This window comes from Hemiscyllium ocellatum, chromosome 47 (genome assembly GCF_020745735.1).
Source record: "Hemiscyllium ocellatum isolate sHemOce1 chromosome 47, sHemOce1.pat.X.cur, whole genome shotgun sequence".
Classification (NCBI taxonomy): Eukaryota; Metazoa; Chordata; class Chondrichthyes; order Orectolobiformes; family Hemiscylliidae; genus Hemiscyllium; species Hemiscyllium ocellatum.
Window position 1 is genome coordinate 11,494,114 of NC_083447.1, and position 22,964 is coordinate 11,517,077.

Consider the following 22,964-nt stretch of genomic DNA (forward strand, 5'->3'; position numbering starts at 1 on the left):
TACCCGACAAACAGAATAGGGTGGGGATTTTTTGTTCAGAGTTGGGGGGGGGGGGGGGGGGGGGGGGGGGAAATGAAGCACCCTCATGCAGGCCCAACGCAATCATCTCTGCACGTTCTGTGCAAAGGGGCATGCGAGTCGAAACGTTGAACTCTGATTTCTCTCCACAGACGCTGCCAGGCCTGCTGAGCTTTTCCGGCAATTTCTATTTTGGTCTCTGATTTACAGCATCCGCAGTTCTTTCAGTTTTTGATCCCCACAGGCAAATTCTTTAGCGATGGAAAAAGTCACCAGAGGCGGGAAATATTTTTAAATCAACTAACCGCTACTTTTATTTCGGTGCTGAAAGTTGGACACAAGTAAATATCGAAGAGTGAGCACCGTGTGAGCTCTTTGCACAGATATGTTTTAAAATGGATTATATTAGTGAAAAATAAACACCGAATCAACAATGGGGCACTCAGTTCAGAAATGCCCCCTCATGTTGGCTGGCACGTGACCTCCGAATGAGCACTTACTTTGAAAACTTGTTTCGTCAAATGCAACCGGAATAAAGCATTAACAGATATTTATCCACAGTTCTAACAAATTCACACATGTCCTGCTTCAGAATTAGTTCATAAATTAACCTCCACATATATATATTGAAACTGGAATCAGAATTTCAGATGAATGAATAAATTCTTTATTTCTAAAATCTGTTATGTTCCCCACCACCCCCCCCCCCAGCAAACCCTCCCCCCCCCCCCCCAGCCTTAAATGAACAGAGGCTGCCCTTTGACAAATAGCTGCAATTTAAACGTTATTAGTAATTTAATGTACCAAATATTCCACACTGGAATACAGTGATTACAAAGTTATCATACTTAAATACAGATATGTTTCAGAACAAATACAGTACAGCACATTAACCTGGACTCCAAATTCACTTGTCTTCAACAGGATTATATTAATACAAAATCAGGAAGTTGATTATTACAGTCCATGGTCTCACTCTGTCTTTTTCAGTGAAACGTTAAACTTATGACAATACAAAGATGTTCACTTAATCATTTTTCTTCTCTTCCTCCGGTTTCGCCATTAGAGCTTCAGGGGAACTATTCTCTTTTGATGCCTTCACAGAGTCCTCTCCACTTGTCCCGAATTCATTCATTCGAGTAGGATCCACTCGATAGATCCAGCGTTGGTACAAGTAGATAAAAAACACAACATCTAATTTGGGGGGAAAAAACACAAGAGGAGTCATCTCAGACAAGTGTAGACTCTGATCCATCCTACGGACACGTTAAGCCAAGGTCAGCCTGCTCTCGCACTCAAGAGTCTATGGTGCTATTCATAAAACATCGCGCCATTTATAATTTATAATATTCAAAAACGAGACTCCCCCAGGGTCCAGACTTAAGAAACCTCAACACAGGTTATCCAATCGTTCTCAGATGGACACTGGTGGGAGATGGATGGGTGTTGCTGGGTTTTCCACATTATACCTGTTACTGCACTACAATAGGACAGCAGGGGCTGGGTTCAGAAATTGCAGGTCTTTCGTTTGTGGATGACATCCGACTCCTGCCGCAATACACTGAATGAGTGCAGGTGACCCCAAAGCACCTTTCACAGCATTTGCAAACCAAACATCAACAGTGTTTCAGGTAGGAAGGTGATTCAGAGTTTGGGAGAAACTTTTGAATCCCAAATAATGTGAGCTCACGTGAGGGGGGGATGGGGAAAGCAGAGATGCCTCAAGTAGGGGGTCCAACAGGCCAACTGAAGCTCTGCCATCAGTAAAAGGATGCAGAGATCTGAAAAGCTGAAGAGCTGCAGGAGCATTAGAGGGTGTTGCAGTGAGGAAAGAGGCCAGTCGGCCCACTGAGTGCACGCCGACTCTCCCAGACCCACCCAAAAACCCATAACCCCACATTTCCCATGGCTAATCCACTTAGCCTGCACATCACTGATCACTATGTGCACCCTAACCTGCACACAGAGTCATAGAGATGTACAGCATGGAAACAGACCCTTCGGTTCAACCTGTCCATGCCGACCAGATATCCCAACCCAGTCTAGTCCCACCTGCCAGCACCTGGCCCATATCCCTCCAAACCCTTCCTATTCATATACCCATCCAGATGCCTCTTAAATTGTACCAGCCTCCACCACTTCCTCTGGCAGCTCATTCTTTGGACTGAGGGAGGAAACCGGAGCACCCAGAAGAAACCCATGCAGACACCGGGGGGGGGATACAAACTCCACACAGACAGTTGCTCGAGGCTGGAATGGAACCCAGGTCCCTGGCACCGTGAAGCAGCAGTGCTAATCACTGAGCCACCGTGCTGCCCAGTTCAGTCAGAACTTTGTTACAGCTGGGAAGATGCACAGGAGATTCAGCAGCAGAGTAGGGACGATCCTGCCATTAGTATTGAAGGGCTGATTGGAAACTGGTCAGGATGGTGCTTGAGATGGTTTGTCAAGAGGAGGAACTGGTGAGTTCTCTTTCCATTCCATGATCACCTAGTTTCCGAAGAATGCGAGGCACAGTAAAACCCAATGGAGTTGATCTCAAACCAACTTGTGCACTTCAGCTTGCACTCTTCCATTTGGTGAGATCGCTCCAGGACTTGTGTTCTTGTGGGAGATGGGTATTGCTGGCTACCACTTATTGCCCATCCCTACTTCCATTCGACAGGAGGTGTGAGGCACTGCAGCACACAGTGAAGATTCTCCTATGGGACTAGATACTGATTCAGGAAAAAATGTAGGTATGGCCTTTGTAGATATCTTCCCAAATCAAGATAGCAAGAGAGATGGCAGGGAAGTTGCAGGTGTTATTTTAAGATTTGATCAAGGAATACTGACAAGGAGCATTTATTCCCCTTGGGAAGGTAGGTGTGAGGGTACACACTGTAAGGGAGATGACAGCAAGGAGGCATCTCTCTCCTGCCTGATGCCAAGCTCCTATTTATGATCCAGGTGCTGGACCCAGCCAAGGAAGCGCATCATGTTTTTATTTCTGTTGTGGAGATGGTGGAGAGGCGTTGAGACATAAGGAGGTGAGTTGATTGTTCAGAACAGCCAGCCTTGAACCAACTCTCACAGCCACAGCTTTTACGACCAGTTAAGTTTGTGGTCAATGGTAACTGTGGAGTATTCGGTGCTGGGAGGGCCATTAAATATCTTGGGGAGATGCGGAGGAAGGCAACATGGATTGGAGAAGGTGACTGCTTCATTAGGAGGATGAGGTGAAAATGGAGGATAAGTTCGGGATATCGGTTTGCTCACTGAGCTGAAAGGCTTGTTTTCAGATGTTTCGTCACCATACTAGGTAACATCTTCAGTGCGCCTCCGGATGAAGTACGGATGTTTCCTGCTTTCTACTTATAGAATTTCTACAAATAGAAAGCAGGAAACATCAGCAGTGCTTTGTCCGGAGGCTCACTGAAGCGGTTTATCTAGTATGATGATGAAACGTCTGAAAATGAACCTTCCAGCTCAACGAACAAACCTACATCCAAAACCTCAACCTGAGCTACAAATCTTCTCAAAACATGGGGGATACGTTCTGGTCTGAAAACAACAAGTGCTGGAGATCACAGCAGGTCAGGCAGCATCCATGGAGAGAGAGAGCAAGCTAGCCTTGCAAGCTCTGATGAAGAGTCATCTAGACTCGAAAGGTTAGCTTGCTCTCTCTCCACGGTTGCTGCCTGACCCGCTGTGATCTCCAGCATTTGGTGTTTTCAGACCAGATTCCAGCATCTGTTGTAATTTGCTCCCACGATACGTTCTGCTCAGCCTGTAAGAAGATGGATATTACTAAGCCAGAGAAGGTTCAGAAAGGATTTACCAGGATGTTGCCAGGAATTGAGATATAAGGAGAGGCTGGGACTTTTTACTGGAGCATAGGAGGTTGAGGGGTGACCTTGTAGAGGTTCGTAAAATCATGAGGGGTACAGACAGGTTTAACAGCAGCAGGTGCCTTTTCCCTAGGGTAGGCAATTTCAAGATGTGGAGCATATTTTTAAGGTGAGAGGAGAAGGATGTTTAAAAAAACGGAGACAATGTTTTTTCTTTAAACATACAGAGTGGTTTGTGTGTGGAATGAACCTCCAGAGGAAGTGGCAGATGCAGGTACAGGTACAGGTACAGTCACAACATTTAAAAACGTTTGGATAAGTACATGAATAAGAAATGTTTGGTGGGATATGGACCAAGCGCAGGCAGGTAGGACTAGTTCAGTTTGGGATTATATTCAGTCCGGACTGTTTGGGCCAAAGGGTCTGTTTCCGTGCTGTATGACTCTAACTGAATAGTTCAAGGAGTGTCCATGGTGGATGGAGCAGTAAATGAGGAGGAATTGGAAATTAGAGAAGAATCTCAAACAGGATACAGAGCTGGAAGGGGTTATATTCACAAAGGCTTCCCTACATCACATCCTGTCACGTGATCTGCTCTTGTAATTCTTAACAAGGTTTCAAAATGTTCATCGTACAATTTACGAAGCCAAGTGTTCCACATTATTCTAAAGTTCAAACACCCAGAAGCAGAAAGGATTTATTGCACACACTCTCATAAACCCGAAGCCTGAATCAACAACAAGAACGACTTCAGTTTAAAGGAGACAATTGAATCAGTCCTGTATCGCCCTTCTTCAACACGCCAATCTCAGACAGTTGCTTGCCAGCAGTCTGAATCCTGGAGTCAACAATTATAGTCATATGAACACACACATTAGGGGATGATGTAGGTCCCTGGAGCCCGCTCCGTCATTTAATGATGATGTAGAGTTGCCAGGGTTGGGTTTGGGGGTGTGTGTGTGTGTGTGTGTGTGTGTGTGTGTGTGTGTGTGTGTGTGTGTGTGTATGTGTGTGAGGGGGGGGAGGGGGAAAGAGTGTGGACAAACTCACATGACACCAGGTTATAGTCCTACAGGTTTATTTGAAACCGCTTTCAGAGCGCTGCTCCTTCGTTAGGTGAAGTGCACACTTCAGAAGATCCCTCAAGTAACCTCTCCCCGCCCCCCCCCCCCCCCCCCCCCGCCGGTTTATAAAGCGAGTAAGGCAAAAGATGGGAAATTACAGGCTGGTTAGCCTGACCTCCGTTGTTAAGATCTTTGAGTCCATTGTGAAGGATGAGATTTCTGAATATTTGGAAGTGTATGGTAAAATAGGGCAAAGTCAACATGGTTTCATCAAGGGGATGTCATGCCTGACAAATCTGTTACAAATCTTTGAGGAAGTAATGAGCAAGGGAGACCAAGGACAGCCAATGGATGTTATCTATCTGGACTTGCAGGAGGACTTTGATGTGGTGCTGCACAGGAGGCTGCTGAGTAAGATAGAGCCCATGATGTTAGAAGCTAGGTACTAGCATGGATAGAAGATTGGGTAGAAGGCAGAGTGTGGGGATTAAAAAAAGGTCCTTCTCAGGGTGGAAGCCAGTGTCTAGTGGCGTTCCGCAAGGGTCAGTGCTGGGACCACAACTTTTCACTTTATACATTAATGATCTGGATGAAGGCATTCTGGCTAAGTTTGCAGACAATACAAAGATAGGTAGAGGGACTGGTAGCATTGAGATGGTGGGGAGGCTGCAGAAGGATTTGGACAGGTTAGGAGAGTGGGCAAAGAAATGGCAGATTGAATACAATGTGGGAAAGTGTGAGGTTGTGCATTTTGGTAGGAAGAATAGAGGCAAGGACTATTTTCTAAATGGGGAGAAAATTCAGAAATCTGAAGTGCAAAGGGACCTGGGAATCCTAGATCAGGTTTAGCTTAAGGGAAACTTGCAGGTTGAGTCGGTAGTCAGGAAGGCAAATACAATGTTAGCATTCATCCGAAGAGGACTTGAGTATAAAAGCAGGGATGTGTTTCTGAGGCTTTATAAATCTCTGGTCAGACCACATTTAGAGTATGGAGAGCAAGTTTGGGCCCCATACCTCAGGGATATACTGGCCCGGGAGCAGATCCACAGGAGGTTCACGACAATGGACTCAGGAACATTTGAGGACTCCAGGTCTATACTCAATGGAGTTAGAAGGATAAGGGGTGGATCTAATTGAAACATAAAGAATATTGAATGGCGCTGGTAGAGTAGACGTTAAGATGTTTCCATTGGATGTAGTTTTGCTCACTGAGCTGGAAGGTTCATTTCTAGACGTTTCGTCAATCTACTTGGTAACATCTTCAGTGGGCCTCAGGCGAAGCACTGCTGAAAATTCCTGCTTTCTGTTTAAACATTTGGCTTTCTTTGGGTTGGTGATGTCATTTCCCGTGGTAAAGTCACTTCCTGTTCCTTTTCTCAGGGGATGGTAGATGGGGTCTAACTTGATTTGTTTGTTGATTGCATTTTGAATGGAATGCCATGCTTCTAGGAATTCTCGTGCGTGTCTCTGTTTGGCTTGTTCGAGGATAGATGTGTTGTCCCAGTCGAAGTGGTGTCCTTCCTCATCCATATGTAAGGATATTAGAGAGAGAGGGTCATGTCTTTTGTGGCTAGTTGGTGTCCATGTATCCTGGTGGCTAGTTTTCTACAGGAATTATCAGCAGTGCTTCGCCTGAGGCCCACTGAAGGTGCTACTGAGTAGGGTGACGAAATGTCTGGAAATGAACATTCCAGCTCAGCGAGCAAACCTACATCCAAAACTTCAACCTGAGCTCCAAATCTTTTCAAAACTCACTAAGATGCTTCCATTGTTAGGACTCGAGGACACAGCCATAGAGTAAAGGGAAAGCTTTCTAGAATGGAGATAAAGGAGGAACCTCTTCAGGCAGACAGTGGTGAATCTATGGAATTCATTGCCACAGGAGGCTGTGGGGAGGCCAGGTCACTGAGTATGTTAAGACAGAGATAGGTAGGTTCTTGATTGTCAAAGGGATCAAAGGTTACGGGGAGAGGTTGGGAGTATGGGACTGAAGAACTTATCGGCCTCAAGTGAATGGCAGAGCAGACTGGATGAACCGAGTGACCCAATTCCTGCTCCTGTGTCTTATGGTCTAACAGAAATGTCGCCAGCCAAGTTAAAGGTGCACACTGAGAATACCCATCTTCATTGTCCATAACTGAGGGATGTAAAAGAGTCATCTAATCAGTGGATAAATTTATTGAAATGATGCAACCACTTACCATCTCTCAAACATCCTATTCTGTACATCATTGGCATTTTGATAACAAATGCAAAGAGATCATCAATAAAGGTATTTAGTGCTTTGTAGGTAAGCATCCTCCACGGGAGATGAGCTACTGACTTTAGCTTATAATTAATGAAAAGCTGTGGTGTCATTGTTATAAATCCTGGAAGGAGGAAACAAAATAGACACTTATAATCTTCAGACGCACAACAGGCCATTCATCCCATCATGCTCATACTGGCTCTTTGATAGAGCTAACTGACGTAGAATAAAGAAACAGCCAACTTTGTTCAGATTGATCAAACTGATCTGCAATCTAATGAGATAGCATGGCACATAGCCCTGAACATCACTGAACAACAAAAAATCTCTCCGACAATTCATCAGACATTAAAAGCTCTTCAAGGAAGTGGGTCCCAAACTTTGCTTATCTTCTCATTTCAACTCTGAAAGGCCTGGTATTGTATTTAAAGACCATGCAGAATTTGAATACACTGGAAATTAAAACTTCAAGGGCTGCTACAGGATTATAATTTTGTAACACTTGCATCCCTCCTCCCATGCGGCTTCCAATGTATTAACTTCAGGCCACTGCATTTAACAATTACCAGCACTCAATGTGCTCATCTCACACCTGCTGGATTTGAACCCAGCCTGAATAATCCGGATTTAGGACACTGAAGGTGGATTAGTGAAGCGATGTTGTGCATGTTCAGCAAATGATCGTTAATCTGATGGATAAGTCTGCATTACCTGAGCATACTAATACTTGACACTGCAGGTATATCAAGTGGAATAACTATAATCAGGAACTCAGTGATAGCCCCAGGATTATAAATCCCACATTTGCCACTAAATTGTAATGCTAATGTTAATGCTAAGAAGCGATGAATCATTTTGCACCCAAATAGTATGTTAGTTGTTAACTGGTGTGTGGCACGAACATTTCCTTCTTCTCAGCTTCCACTCCACCCCCCACCCCACCGACTTCTATATTCAAATAGATCATTCCCCTGGATATCTGCCAGCTCCAGCACGATGCATGCACCAAACATCTTCCTCAGCCTTCCTTTTAAGAGCTTTCGTTGGAAATATCCTCCCTGCAACATCCTAGACCATTCTTCAGTCACCTTGAACTCACCCTCCTTGGGCACGAGATTAGATTAGATTCCCTACAGTGTGGAAACAGGCCCTTCGGCCCAACCAGTCCACACCGACGAGTAACCGACCCAGATCCATCTCCCTCTGACTAATGCACCTAGCACTATGGACAATTTAGCATGACCAATTCACCTCACCTGCACATCTTTGGACTGACGGAGGAAACCGGAGCACCCGGAGGAAACCCACACAGACACGGGGAGAACATGCAAACTCCACACAGAGAGTCGCCCGAGGCTGGAATTGAACCTGGGACCCTGGCGCCGTGAGGCAGCAGTGCTAACCACTGAGCCACCATGCTGCCCATTACCGATGTGACCTCATCTCTCCATTGCTGACTCAACCAGTTTCACCATTCTGTTCTGTTGCAAGGTCATGGAGTTGGCATGTTAACTGTGCTCCTGACTGTAAATTAACTACCTGGACTCATTAACAGGAATTAAATAAACTGGAAGCCAGCCTCGAAAAGGACTGACTGGACCTCACCTGACCGACTCTACTCGTGTTTCTCCAGAGGAGCTTTCTGAATCAAACCTGACCTTTTTTTTGGTTACGTTTTGAGTCTTGTATTCAAGCTAAACAATAATCCCAGACCAGGTGAAATCAGTGACTTAGCTCTGTCAACTGTGTTCTATACTCCCCACTCCCTTCTATTGCCAAGACTCAACATTAAATCTTGCGAAGTAATCAGTTAATTGGAACATTTGTACAGGATTCAGCATTAGATTTCAATTGCAGTATCAACTCACCAGTTAAAGTCAGTAACTTGAGTTCATGGTAAATCAGAGACCCTTTTTTGTTACAGTATTGCATTTCAGAGAAAGTTTTGCAAGTGGTTTGTACTCACCAAATGTCAATAAGAAGCCATACAGCATACTCAACACCCAGGAATACCAGCTTTTGTGCTCCATATACAATAAGCTATAGACAGCATAGCAACCCAACAGTGGGAACAGAATCCAAGACAAGTATTTAAAAGCCATCTGAAAAAGAACAGGTATAGATCATTAACCACCCAAGAACTACTTCTAAAGCAACTAAGTGCCTCTAGATTAGCTCCGCAGGCTATTAGGGAAACAATTTGATTTGGTGAGCTCAAGGACTTATGCATTTGTACTGAATCCAAAATGACATAAGCCTTACAAACAGAAACCCAAGAAAGCCTTTCCTATGATATAAAATAAATCTCATCATTCTGATCGCATTTTTTTTTATTGAAAACACCGTACTACCGAACTTCCTTCTGGAAGACATCATTATGAAATATTCATGATAAGAACAGAAAGTGTGTGCTGCTTGTTAAAGGGAGTTCCTAATCACTTCATCAGTCACCACCTGGAAATAAGACTCTCCCCAATTCCAATTACAACAATAAATAGATGAGTCAAGGTCAAGGAGAAGGTATAACTCACAAACAGACATGCGCCTTCACCTACTTGGCTTACATCCCCTCAACCTATCACCATATCCTTCTTTTCCCATCTTGCTCATTTACAGGCTGAACTTCCTTTGAAAAAAATACCTATTCTATTCCCTCCACTGTTCCACATTTAGAGAGACACTCTGGCTCTCTACAGACCGACCCAGACAGTCCCATTCCCTCTGCTCCATCCTCGTAGCCCTCTAAGTTTATTTCCCTCAAGTGTCCACTCAGTTTCTTTTTGAAATCATTGATCACCTTGGCTCCACCACAGACAACACGTTCCAGGGTGACTGCTATCTGCTGCATGAAATTCTTCCTCATATTTCTTTCTGTCCCCGCTCCCTGCCTTCCACCTCCAAACTCACTCCCCCCACCCTATTAACCCCACCTCCACGAAACCTTAAATCTTGGTCATGCACTCCTTCAACCATCAGCTAATGTGTATCTATGGGTGGCACTGTAGCTCAGTGGTTAGCACTGCTGCCTCACAGCACAGGGTCCCAGGTTCGATTCCAGCCTTGGACGACTGTCTGTGTGGAGTTCACACATTCTCCCCGTGTCTGTGTGTGTTTCCTCCGGGTGCTCCGGTTTCCTCCCACAGTCCAAAGAAGTGCAGGTTAGGTGAACTGGCCATGCTAAATTGCCCATGGTGTTAGGTGCATTAGTCAGAGGGAAATAGGTCTGGGTGAGTTACTCTTTGGAGGGTCGGTATGCACTGGTTGGGCCGAAGGGCCTGTTTCCACACTGTAGGGAATCTAACCTAATCTAAACCCTGCCATAATCATTTACACCTTTGAACAACGTCAGCTTTTCCAGCCAGACCTTGCAGCTAAAATCCTGAAACTGTTCTGGGAAATCTCCTTTCGGCTGTTTCAAAGTCCCTCGCATCCTTCTTAAAATGTGGTGACTGGAGCTGGGGCAGCACGGTGGCTCAATGGTTAACACTGCTGCCTCACAGCACCAAGGCCTCTCTGGTTCGATTCCAGCTTCGGGCGACTGTCTGTGTGGACTCGCCACAATCTCCCCGCGTCTGCATGAGTTTCCTCCCACCAACCAAAGATTAGGTGGGTTGGTGATGCTAATGTGCACAGGGACATGCAGGGTTATGGGGGGTGGTCTGGGTGAGATGCTCTTCGGAGGTGGTGTGGATTCGATGGGCTGAATGGCCTGCTTCTACACTATAGGGATTCTATGAATACTCCAGTTGCAGCCTGACCAGGGTTTTATACAGATTCAGTGTTACTTTCCTGCTAGAGATTCAAATGAATTTATTTAACCCACTGAAACAATGTAATGACAGCTTTGTATTATAGATGGACAGTGTGCTAAAGACATTTGCCTTCATTGCTCAGATGACTGAATGTCAGAGTCGGTACATCACGTTACAGTTGCACCTGACTTTGGTGAGGCTTTTTCTGCAGTTGCAGGTACATTTCTGATCACACTGCTATAGGAAGGGTATTATTAAATTGGAGAGGGTTCAGAAAAGATGGACAAGGATGCTACCAGGACTGGAGGGTTTGAGTTATGAGGAGAAGCTGGATAGACTGGGACTTTTTCCCCCTGGAGAGTAGGAGGTTGAGGTGCGACCTTATTGAGCTTTATAAAAACATGAGGGGCATGGCTACGATGAGTAGCACAAGTATTTTCCATAAGGTGAGGGAGGTCAAAACTGGAGGGCATATTTTCAAGGTGACAGGAGAAAGATTTAAAAAGGGACCCGAAGGGCAATCTTTTCACACTGAGGGTGGTCCTTATGTGGAACAGACTGCCAGCGGTAGTAGCAGATGCAGGTACAATTACAATATTTAAAAGACATTTGGACAGCTACATGGATAGAAATGGTTTGAGAGAGATATGGGCCAAATGCAGGCAAATGGGAGTTGGACTGAAGGGTCAGTTTCTGTCCTGTATGACTCTATAATTTTATGCATCTATTACAAATTGAGTCCTCGTGCAATCAGGGAACATGAAGGCAGCCTTAATGAGATACTGTGGCTGCCCTGGAGTGCAACAGAACACCAAGGTCTTTCTTTCAATTGTCGATCACACCTGATGCATTAGGGGCACCAGTCCCGGGATGAAATGCGAGGTCTCCTTTAATGCTGCCACTCCTGACTCGTGCATCTTCCACTTGCCAGGCCACACAGCAGCACAGTAACACCATGGTGAGCTGGCACTGAAGATTTTCAGCAGAAGCAAGCTGTTTGAGCCGGAGAATCTTAAAGACACATCCCAAAAGTTCCCAGCTTACAGACAAAGCAAATTGTTCCATAATTTCAACAAGCAACAGCCTTGAGATTAAACCAATGCTCCCCTACTTAATTCACATTCTGACACAGAGTCCTTGCTGATCTAAACCAGACTTTGCTGTGGCATTTCAAGAAAGCAGAGCTTCTTCCAGGTTGACCATCAGGCTTTCAAATTATGCTATTGAGGATACTGTGGCTTTAAGAGGCATGTTTCTCATAGAGACAGAGAGATTGCAGAACAGGTGCCTAGCAGTCTATGAGAACATAAACAACTTCAGCAGCCTTGAGTGTATTTTTTAAGAAAAGGTTGGAACAATAGAAGCATCCTGAATGGGTGTGGTCAAGATCCCATCCTCAGAACCAGGGATTTTGTTTCCAGCAGCGGTTGCTGTGTGGGTCAAGAAAAAGTGGAAGCTATTTTTCCCTCTCTTGATTTCAGCCAAAATCTGGGGGTTCTCTTCCTGGGCTGCTGGAGTTGCATGTGAGACAAAATCTGTTTTCTGAATTTGCCTTTTTGCCAAGGGGTGTGTTTATGGCATGTTACTACATTGAAACAGTTAATTAGTAATAATTACTGTATCTATTATCCTGTTAAGTTTTCCAATGAAGTTTAGTGCACATTTTTCTATCTTTTGTTGTATTTTAACTATAGTGCTCAAATAAATTGTGTTTTGTTTAATGTTGGACCCAACTGAATTGCCTCTGGAACACATTTACATTTAAAATAAGAAAAAATGTGGGTCCAGGCTACGTTCTTAATATATTTGAGGGGTTTTGGTCCACAACAGGGCAGAGTTAGGAACAAGTAGCCAAAAATATAATGTAAATAGTTTTATTTCACAATGTAGGTTTGCTCGCTGAGCTGAAACCTATACCCAGAACCTCAACCTGAGCTACAAATCTTCTCAAAAACCCGCTAGTCTTATTTCACTCTGGAATTTTGTACATTCCAAAATATATTCTGTAGTCTTATGCAATAATAAACACAGCTTCATACTCACATCATCATAGTTCTTAGTTGAGGACTGTACATATGTTGATTTGTCTTTTAATGTCAAGCGAGGGAATATCCCAGCCACTTTATTATCCCGGTCAATCTGTAACAAAATTGATCATATTACCTACGATAACTTTGAAAACATATCAGTCTAAAAGAGAAAACCATCCTCTGCTATTGTTCAATGTCACCTCGAGCTGCTTTCCTTTGGATTGGTGCTCTTTTGGCGGCACGGTGGCTCAGTGGTTAGCACTGCTGCCTCACAGCGCCAGGGACCCGGGTTCAATTCCCGACTCAGGCGACTGACTGTGTGGAGTTTGCACGTTCTCCCCGTGTCTGCGTGGGTTTCCTCCGGGTGCTCCGGTTTCCTCCCACAGTCCAAAGATGTGCGGGTCAGGTGAATTGGCCATGCTAAATTGCCCGTAGTGTTAGATAAGGGGTAAATGTAGGGGTTGCGCTTCAGCGGGTCGGTGTGGATCTGTTGGGCCGAAGGGCCTGTTTCCACACTGTAAGTAAGTAAGTAATCTAAGTAATATAAAAAAAGCTAAGAACTTTGCCCAGACTATCTCCATTCTCTGTTGTTCGTTCCTTTTGAAGGGTGAAGCATTGTAAATTTAATCTCCCTCAACAAGCTGGTACAGGCATAATGGGCTAAGCTACCTCGTTCCACATCGTAATATCCCACGAACAAATTGTACACACGAAATAAGCAGCCATTCAGTAACCACAGTACTAAATGCAGGAGATTAGAACTAGGGAATACAGTTTGATAAATCAGTGGTCTCCCATTTAAGTCGAAGATGAGGAGTATTTTCTGAGTGTTAGGTGCCTTTGCATCTTTCTTATGGAGTCAGGTCAGGGTTATTGAATACTCTCAAGGTCGAGGTGGACAGATTCTTGACTAACAAGAGGATTATTGGTTCTCAGGAGTATATCGTAAAGTGAGGTTCAGGCCATAATCAGAGCTTGATGATCTCTGAATGGCAGAGGAAATGAATTACTCCTGCTCTTAGCTTATACATTACAATCTGGTCCCTCTTGCAATCAGAAGAGAGCTCTAACATCTGGGATGGTTCTCTGGTTCTTTCATTTCTAAAAGAAATACCTTCTTTTGTTCCTTTAGTTCATTGCAAATTAGACAGGGCAATAATAGGAAAATAAGAGCTTATTTTCTTATTGCTCAACAATGTCATTGCACGTTTTGTGATTTGTTTAGAAAGATGATGTATTGGTGATTTGTAAACAAAAATCCTCTCTGCGATATAACTGTACACTTCCCTTAGCTTTCAGAAACAACAGTTACCGGGTGAAGACGACCAAGCTTTATGTGAAACTAAACCAGAAATTGCTGGGAAGGCTCAGCAGGTCTGACAGCATCCGTAAAGAGAGATCAGCTTTAAAGTTTCAGGTTCAGTGACCCTTCCTCAGAACAGAGGCTCTGCATCAAATAGATGTACAGCACAGAAACAGACTCTTTGCTCCAACTCATCCGCACCGATCAGATATCCCAAACCAATCTAGTCCCACTAGCCAGCACCTGGCCCATAGCTCTGTAAACACTTCCTATTCATATACCCATCCAGATGGATTTTTAAATGTTGCGATTTACTCGCCTCCACCACTGGCAGCTCATTCTGCAGACATACCACACTTTGGAGTGAAAAAGTTGCTCCTTAGGTACTTTTATATCTTTCCCCTCTCACCTGAAACCTATGCTCTCTAGTTCTGGACTCCCACACCCCAGGGAAAAGACCTTGTGTCTATTTACTCTATCCATGCCCCTCACGATTTTGTAAACCTCTAAGGTCATCCTTCAGCCTCTGATGCTCCAGGGAAAACAGCCCCAGCCTGTTCAGCCTCTCCCTATAAGCTCAAACTCTCCAACCCCGGCAACATCCTTGTTAAATCTTTTCTGAACTCTTTCAAGTTTCACGACGTCTTTCCGATATTAGGGAGACCAGAATTGCATGCAATATTCCAAAGTGGCCTAACCAATGTCCTGTAGCCGCAACATGACCTCGCAACTTCTGTACTCAATACTCTGACCAATAAAGGAAAGCATACCAAACACCGCCTTCACTATCCTATCTACCTGCGACTCCACTTTCAAAGGGCTATGAACCTGCACTCCAAGGTCTCTTTGTTCAGCAACACTCCCTAGGACCTCACCATTAAGTGTAGAAGTCCTGCTAAGATTTGCTTTCCCAAAATGCAGCACCTTGCATTTATCTGAATTAAACTCCATCTGTCACTCCTCAGCCCACTGGCCCATCTGAGCAAGAGCCCATTGTAATCAGAGGTAACCTTCTTCACTGTCCACTACACCACTTTGGCGTCATCAGCAAACTTACTAACTGAGCCTCTTATGCTCACATCCAAATCATTTTATATAAAATACGAAACAAAGTGCACCTAGCACCGATCCTTGTGGCACTCCACTGGTCACAAGCCTCCAGTCTGAAAAAAACCCTCCCCCACCACTCTCTGACATCTACCTTTGAGCCTGTTCTGTATCCAAATGGCTAGTTCTCCCTGTACTCCATGTGATCTAACCTTGCTAACCAACCTCCCATGGGGAACCTTGTCGAATACCTTACGTATTCGCTTACCAGCATGCTGGGTATATCTACTGCACGATGAAACAATACTAGAGTTTTGATTTAATTATTACAACCAATCTCAATCAATTAGTTTACTCCAGACCCAGACACAAGATAAAGAGAACTTCTTAACAAGTTTGGAAACCACAGGTTCAAAGTTATGTGCTCCAGACAAGCATGCGATATTCAATATTACATGTCTTCAATACATTATGGATTCAAAATGGTATTTACCAAACAAAATAAACTAGCTCAAATGCATGTGAATGAATCAATACCAACTGCTTCTACAGTTTCTCTCGGGAGCGTCATCCACTGATTGGCCACTTGCTTTCACTGTAATGTTATTCTTTCTTTGTGGGCATTGCTGGCTGGGCGATCATTTATTGCCTGTCCCTGATTGCCCTTGAAAATGGCAGTGAGCTGCCTTCTTGAATCACTGCAGTCCCCTGCTGTGAGATGATCCACAATACCCTTAGGGAGGGAATGCCAAGATTTTGACCCAGCGATAGTGAAAGAACGGCGATATATCCCCCAAATCAAGATGAGGAGTTATTTCCGCAAAGCACTGTACAAGCTTTCGTGCAGTAGAAGAGAATGTTCTTACCCGCACATCCATGACTTTGGTGATCTTCCAAAGATCGATCAGGAGGCCAATAAATACGCTGACCTGAACCACGAAGTTGGTCTCATTGTCCAGTATGTACAGCAACACGACACCAGACTGGAAGACACCAAAAATCACGGAGCGTACAGAGAGCCCCTCCAGGGACTGACGGCTGTTCCAGAATTGAATGTCTGTAAAAATTAGTCACACTGATCAACTGACATTGAATATTCGGTATGAAAATAGGTAATCTTGGGACAAATGTTCTATGGTGGTATTTATAAATCCACACAAAGTTCCACCTGTCTTCCCAATGCCCAGTTTGTATATACTCCCATTCCTTTCTCCCTCATGTACTCCTCTAGCTTTCCCTAACGCAACGTACGCTGTTTTCCTCAACTACTCCATGTGACAGCAAGCTTTACTTTCTCTGGGTAAAGAAGCTTCTCCTGAATACTCGACTGGATATCTTAGTGCCATAAGCGTAAGATGGTTACCAAGATTTTCTCAAACGTGGAAACATCTGCTTGACAGTCAACACTTCAGAACTCTTTAAAGACAACTTTAAGTCACCAATCAAACTTCTCTTTTCCTGTTCAGTCTTTCCTGATAGGTCAAAATAATCTGTGTACACCTTGGAGCTTTTGGACAACAATCCTTTTAAAATGATGAGGTGGAGGTGCCAGGGTTGGACTGGGGTGGACACAGACTGGGAAATCTCACGACACCAGGTTATGGCCCAAATGTTTATTTGAAATCATAAGCTTTCAGAGCACTGCTCCTTTGCCAGCTGTAGTGACTTCACCTGACGAAGGAACAGTGCTCCGAAAGCTTGTGATTTCAAACGAACCTGTTGGACTATAACCTGGTGTTATGTGACTTCTGACTTTAAAATAACAAAACAACATCATAGTCGAAGCATAGCTTGGAACCGCAGCTTTATCAGAAGTTTCCAACTTTCAAGATTTCTTTGCCACTCCAACTCTATCCAATGATCAGGTGACCTCAAGTCCAGGAAGATTAAACATTGACCTTTGCTCTCTAATAATGAGTTTCTGTTGGGGTGGAGATGGAGACACTTTATGTTTCACAATAATCAAAATACTGACCCCTGTAATGACCAACTGAGGAGATTTGGTGAACAAATATAAATAAAGTGCTGTGAAAGGTGAACATTTCAGATCATTGTTATATTGGGTGTACTGAAAAAGACCTAGTTGTCTGACTGACTCTCATACAGTGGACTAGAAGGTTGTGCAGTACTAGGAAGTAAACAAGCACTTTGCAGTTATGTCTCACCATTTTTGAAAGCGAGGAATTCAAACACACTGTGCACAATTGACACAATAATAGTTACTGCTAGGAGATATGGATTGGTTTCCAACAAAGCAACCTGTCAGAAAGGAAAAGAAGAAAAACAATGGGTAGTCATATTGACAATACAGACAGCTATTTTGTAGTAAACTATAAAGAATAATTAAGCCCAGTACACTTACCTGGTTCTCCATCCGTTTCATGTTCAACCACTTATTGGATTTTCATTATTTTTAATTGCAACATGGGCAATAGTTGGCAAAATTGGATTTGTCCTGCTGATTACGGACAGGACAAATCCCTGGACACTGCCAAGTAAATGCCAGAGTTGTGGGTGTATTGGGATAGTTTTGCCAGAGATATTGCCAGCTCTGGAGCACAAGTCTTCAGTAGTACCATCAGGATTTTGTCAGAATCATAGTCTCTGCAATAGTCAGTGTCTTTAGCTTCTTAAAATCATTTGGATTAAACTGGTTTTGCAGAAAATTAGCATCTGTGATGCTGGAGAACTAAGGAGGAAGCCGAGATAGATCAGCCACTTCTGACTGAAGATGGATGCCAATAGCTTTTGTTTTGCACTGATGTTTTGAACAGATCCAGTGATCGTGAAGTCATTTAGCTTGGCTTTCCACAGCTTGAATTTATCCCACTGAGGGCGGTGGTTGTGCCACTTACTGTAATTGATGGGTAACCTCAGTGTGAAGATGGAGCTTTGACTCCACAAGCCCTGTGTGGTGGTCACTCCTATTAATGTTGTCTGGGACTGGTAGACAAGGTCTGGTTGGCTCGTCACTCGATGTGTCCCTCACCATCTCTAAAGCTCAGCACAGCAAGATATATCTCTTCTAGGACATGGCCAGCTTAACCTCAATCAGTACCAAGATACTCTTGTAGACAGACAATGAGGCCCTCCATTGACAGCATTATATGTAGCACTGTCATCTTCAGTTTGTCCTCCAAATGGTACTTAATACAGAACTGATTCATCAGCAGAGGGAGGGTGGTATCGACAGGAGGTGCCCTTGCCAGTTTTTGACCTGATGCCATGAGACAATGCAGTAGTTTGGTATAACCGAGTGTTTTACTTGGCCACTTCAGAGGAACCTTAAGAGTCAACCGCACTGCAGATGGCCTGGTGTCACATGGAGCCTGGACCAGGTAATGACAGGTGTCCTGACAGAACTAGTGAACAAGACAGGGATTTTATGACAATCAATGATAGCTTTGTGGTCGCTGTTACGGAGGTTGGCTCCAATCCCAGAATTTTTTTAAAAATCAATTAACTGAATTTATCAAGTAAGTTTAAATTTCAGAAGCTGCCATAGTGGGACATGAAGTCCACAGCCTCAGAGCATTAGTCTTCACATCTGGATTACTGGCTTACTTCCATTGCAAGTCTGCCCTTGCAAGTTCCACACTCGGCGTTTCACTGAATTTCCTATTGGATTTCTTAATGACTATTTGATTAACAGCCTCTCCCACATATGGAAACATCTGACCCTTTTCCTGTTTCAAACCCTCCAGAATTTTAAGAGCCATTTCGGTCAACTCTCAGCCTCCATTTCCTTCCCCCGGCCAGGAAAAAGGAGTCACAGCATGACTAAATCAAGAGAGCAGAAAATATTTGGGCCCAATCGCTAAAATCATTGAATGGTTTCAAAAAAAAACTAAAAATGGAAACATAACTATGACAAAAAGTCAAGAGTCACTCAGCAAATTCTGATCTTCCTTTCACACCGTGAAACAAACTGGCAAGGGATGGCAGAATGCATTAAATCCTGCCTGCTTTATGGCTAATTTCACTGACAGGCAGATACTAAAGAATGACATAACAGTGAATGAGGCTGTTCAGCGCACTGTGGCCACATTAGTTAGCCTACTAGACTCACTCCCTTTGCGTCTTTTCTCTAAAATTTCTTCACCGTTGCACAGTTGTGACAAAAACGTCCGTCACTAATTTGCCGCCATTGCTAAATTGGTCATTGGGGGAAGCTAACCTTCAAGTAGCTGGCGATCTGTTGGAATGCTGTAAGCTTACAGGAGCTCACAAGACTCCCAATCTCTCAAACCTTTGCAATGGAGTTAACACCCAAGGGAAGAAGATTAAGGTCGGAGGATGCAAGTCAATATTGAAGGGAGAAATTTCTCCCTTTCCCTTGGAAAGCATTTCTCAAGATATTTAATTGTCACCATAGCAACCAAGATATCAAATACTATAGCCACATCAATTTCAGTATTTGCGTAGCTGGGGTAACCGAGCCGCAGTCAATTTATGGTTTCCATTGAGATGGAACGATAATTCCATTGGGAGACACAGTGACTCAGTGGTTAGCACTGTTGCCTCTCAGTGCCAGGAACCTGGGTTCAATTCCACTCTCCGGCGACTGTCTGCGTGGATTTTGCACATTCTCCCTGGGTCTGCATGGGTTTCCTCCAGGTGCTCCGGTTTCCTCCCAGAGTCCAAAGATGTGCAGGTCAGGTGAACTGGCTATGCTAATTTGCCCATAGTGATAGGTGCATTAGTCAGAGGGAAATGGATCTGGGTGGGTTACATTTCAGAGGATCAGTGTGGATTTATTGGGCCTGTTTCCACACTGTAGGAAATCTAATCTAATCTAATAATTCCTTCTAGTCTGTTTTCATTTTAAAGTAACTGAGGAAACTAGTTCATTTGTATTCAATACTGTACAGGTTCTGGGTGAACTGGCATCAGAGCTGTGAGCCCCTACAATTAGCATCCCGACTTATTGAAGAGTTCAATGTATCAAAATTCTGAATGGAGCTTATAGTCCCTTGCTGCAAGATTCTGCTATTGGCAGAGCTCCAAAATAGCAGGTCTCTGCAGGCAGGAAAAGTAATAGCACTTCAAATATTCTCAGGAGGGAGAAGCTTTTTATCGAGCTAGATTTTAGCAGGATGGTGAATCGAGCGAAAGGTTTCTTCACTCCCTCATGAAAGCACTGGCTTATACTGCAGTACAGGTATGCAGTAGGCATTCTGCATCTGCAAGACCACAATGAAAAGGTATTTAGGTAATTCTTTTGGAATGAGAAGGGAGGAGATTTAACACTGACTCAGTCGTACTCACACCAGAACCACATGATCATTTGTTAAGTTCAGTAGATATTGATTTCAAGTGAAGTTCCTGCAATGATTGCATGCTGCTCCTCAACAGCACTCATCAAATGATCCGCACCAAGACTGAGGATCATATCTCTGTCTATTACAGGAGATCACTAAATAATGCATTTGTTAAAGTAGTGAGGAATTACTGTGCTGGATTTCAAACAGTAACCAATTAAATCGGTAAGTGGTTGGGTAATTGGAGAGCGTAGGAGTGAAAGGAACATTCTTCAATTGGTACAAGGTGACTCCTCAGGAATCGGTCTTGACATCTGAATGTTTCACCATATTAATAACCTAAGAGAGGAGAGAGTGGGATATCCAAAGTTTGCAAAGCACACAAAATAAGGAGGCATAGGAGGAGGAAAATTAGAGCGTTAAGCGAGCAGGGTCACAAAGAGAGGAAACCTGAAGCCATCCACTTTGGATGCAAGAAAGTCAGATTTGTTTTCTCACTGGTTGAAACCAGTGACCTTGGAATATGTTCATCAGATGTGCTGGTCACTGGCAAGGGGGTGTTATTTGTTGCTTATCCCCAATTGCCTTTGAGCTGAGTGGCTGACTAAAGCCATTTCAGAGGGCAGTTAAGAGTCAACCACATTGCTGTTGGGCTGGAGTCACGTCTGGACAGTGCAAGGATGGATTTTCTTTCCTATAAAGCCATTAGTGAACAAGAGGGGCCTTTGTGACAATTGATGTTAATTACTGAGACTGGCTTTCAATTTGGAATTTACTTAGTAGTTGAAGTTCCACCAGCTCCCATCATCTTAGCCATGGAATTACAGTATTAGCCCGGACCTCCGAATTACTACCTCAGACATAATACTACGACACCATCTTCACTGCTTCACAGACTCACTATAGTTAAATGGTTGGATTATGAGAATTGGTTCTGTAAGCCTTGAAGGTATACCCTCAAGTTTAGAAGATTGAGGTGCTTTACGTTATTCAGGATCTTTATAGGGCAGACAGAGGGAAATTTCTTCTAGGGAAAAGGTCTGGAGAAATCAAAAACAAGGAGGTCACAATCTTAAATTACAGCTAGGCCAGGTAGGCATGAAATCAGGTTACCCTTCCTCCTCCACACTAAAGGCAGGAAAAATCTCCCCTCCAAGAAGCTGGGAATGTTTTTCCTTTGTTCCTTCATCGGATTCTGGTATGGCTGGTGACACCAGCGTTTGCTGCCCGTTCTGCACTGCCCTTGAACTGAGTGGCCTCCTCGATCATTTCACAGGGCAGTTAAGAGTCAACCACCCTTATTGTGTGTCTGGAGTCACGCGTAGGCCAGCCTGGATGAGGGCAGCTGATTCCCTTTCCTGCAGGATGCCAGCAAACCAGTTAGGTTTTCACAATTGTGGCCACTGTTAGAGACTAACTTTACACTCCAGATGTATTAATTGAATTTACATTCAGCCAGTCATCATGGGGGAATCTGAACCATGTCACCAAGAGTATTAGCCTGGACTTCAGGATTACTTACCCACGACATCATCGCCTGTCCCAAAGGATGCTGAAACTTTCAACAGACCTCTGGCAGTTTGAGGGTATTTGGGGGATATGGAGAAAGGGAGGATAAAAGGACACTGTGGTACAAATTAACTGGAATCTCATAGAACAGTGGCACAAGTTGTAACAGGTTGAATGGTCTATTTATGCTGCGACATTGCTCTGTGTCTACTGAGCTTTTCAGGAAACTATAAGCAGTGCTCAATGCCTATGACAACCGGGCTGACCAACAGCATCAAGAACGTTACTTGTACTGAATACTAAAAGGATAACTAACCTTAACGGAATCCTGCTCCTCATCTGGTTGGTCATACAAATCCTCCCCCCAGAAATTCCACGGGGATTTGGTACTCTGTGCCGCGTACAGCTGCCATTTCCACAGCGACAACGGGCAGTAAGTCATACGCAAAGGGAGTTTCTCCAGGGAGGCATTGATGGGGAAGTAGTCCTTCTGTAGATTCCAGTAATCATTGAAATAAATGATTGGATAATAGTCACCGCTGACTGGATCAAACTTCACATCTGTTGGAAAATCAAAACAGGACCCAAATGCAATGTCACTCAACTTGACAACTTATAGGTATTCCATGACTCTACTTGTATATCACATAAGAAAGATTTAACTTGTAGCTGAACAACGCTGGAGAATCTAGGTATACCTTTTTGTGATGACCACCAGGCAATCTCGGCTAGAAATTCCACTCAAACTGGGTGGCTTAGTGGTTAGCACTGCTGCCTCACAGCACCAGAAACCGAGGCTTGATTCCACCCTCAGGCAACTGTCTGTGTGGAGTTTGCACATTGTCTCTGCGTCTGCATGGATTTCCACTTTCCTTCCACAGTCCAAAGTTGTGCAGACTAAC

At 44.0% G+C, this 22,964-nt stretch overlaps 1 protein-coding gene across 1 annotated transcript in view; it reads right to left on the reverse strand.

Annotated features, from left to right (window-relative positions):
• Positions 1–758: 758 nt before the first annotated feature.
• The window catches only part of clptm1 (CLPTM1 regulator of GABA type A receptor forward trafficking), a 63,064-nt gene continuing 40,858 nt past the window's right edge, over positions 759–22,964 (reverse strand). The window contains exons 8-14 of the mRNA XM_060855918.1: positions 22,379–22,623; positions 17,458–17,551; positions 16,159–16,349; positions 12,956–13,051; positions 9,127–9,262; positions 7,114–7,281; positions 759–1,212 (exon numbers count right to left, since the gene is read on the reverse strand). Of these exons, the coding sequence (XP_060711901.1) occupies positions 1,046–1,212; positions 7,114–7,281; positions 9,127–9,262; positions 12,956–13,051; positions 16,159–16,349; positions 17,458–17,551; positions 22,379–22,623 (1,097 nt within the window). The 3' untranslated portion in view covers positions 759–1,045. The remainder of the gene's footprint in view (positions 1,213–7,113; positions 7,282–9,126; positions 9,263–12,955; positions 13,052–16,158; positions 16,350–17,457; positions 17,552–22,378; positions 22,624–22,964) is intronic.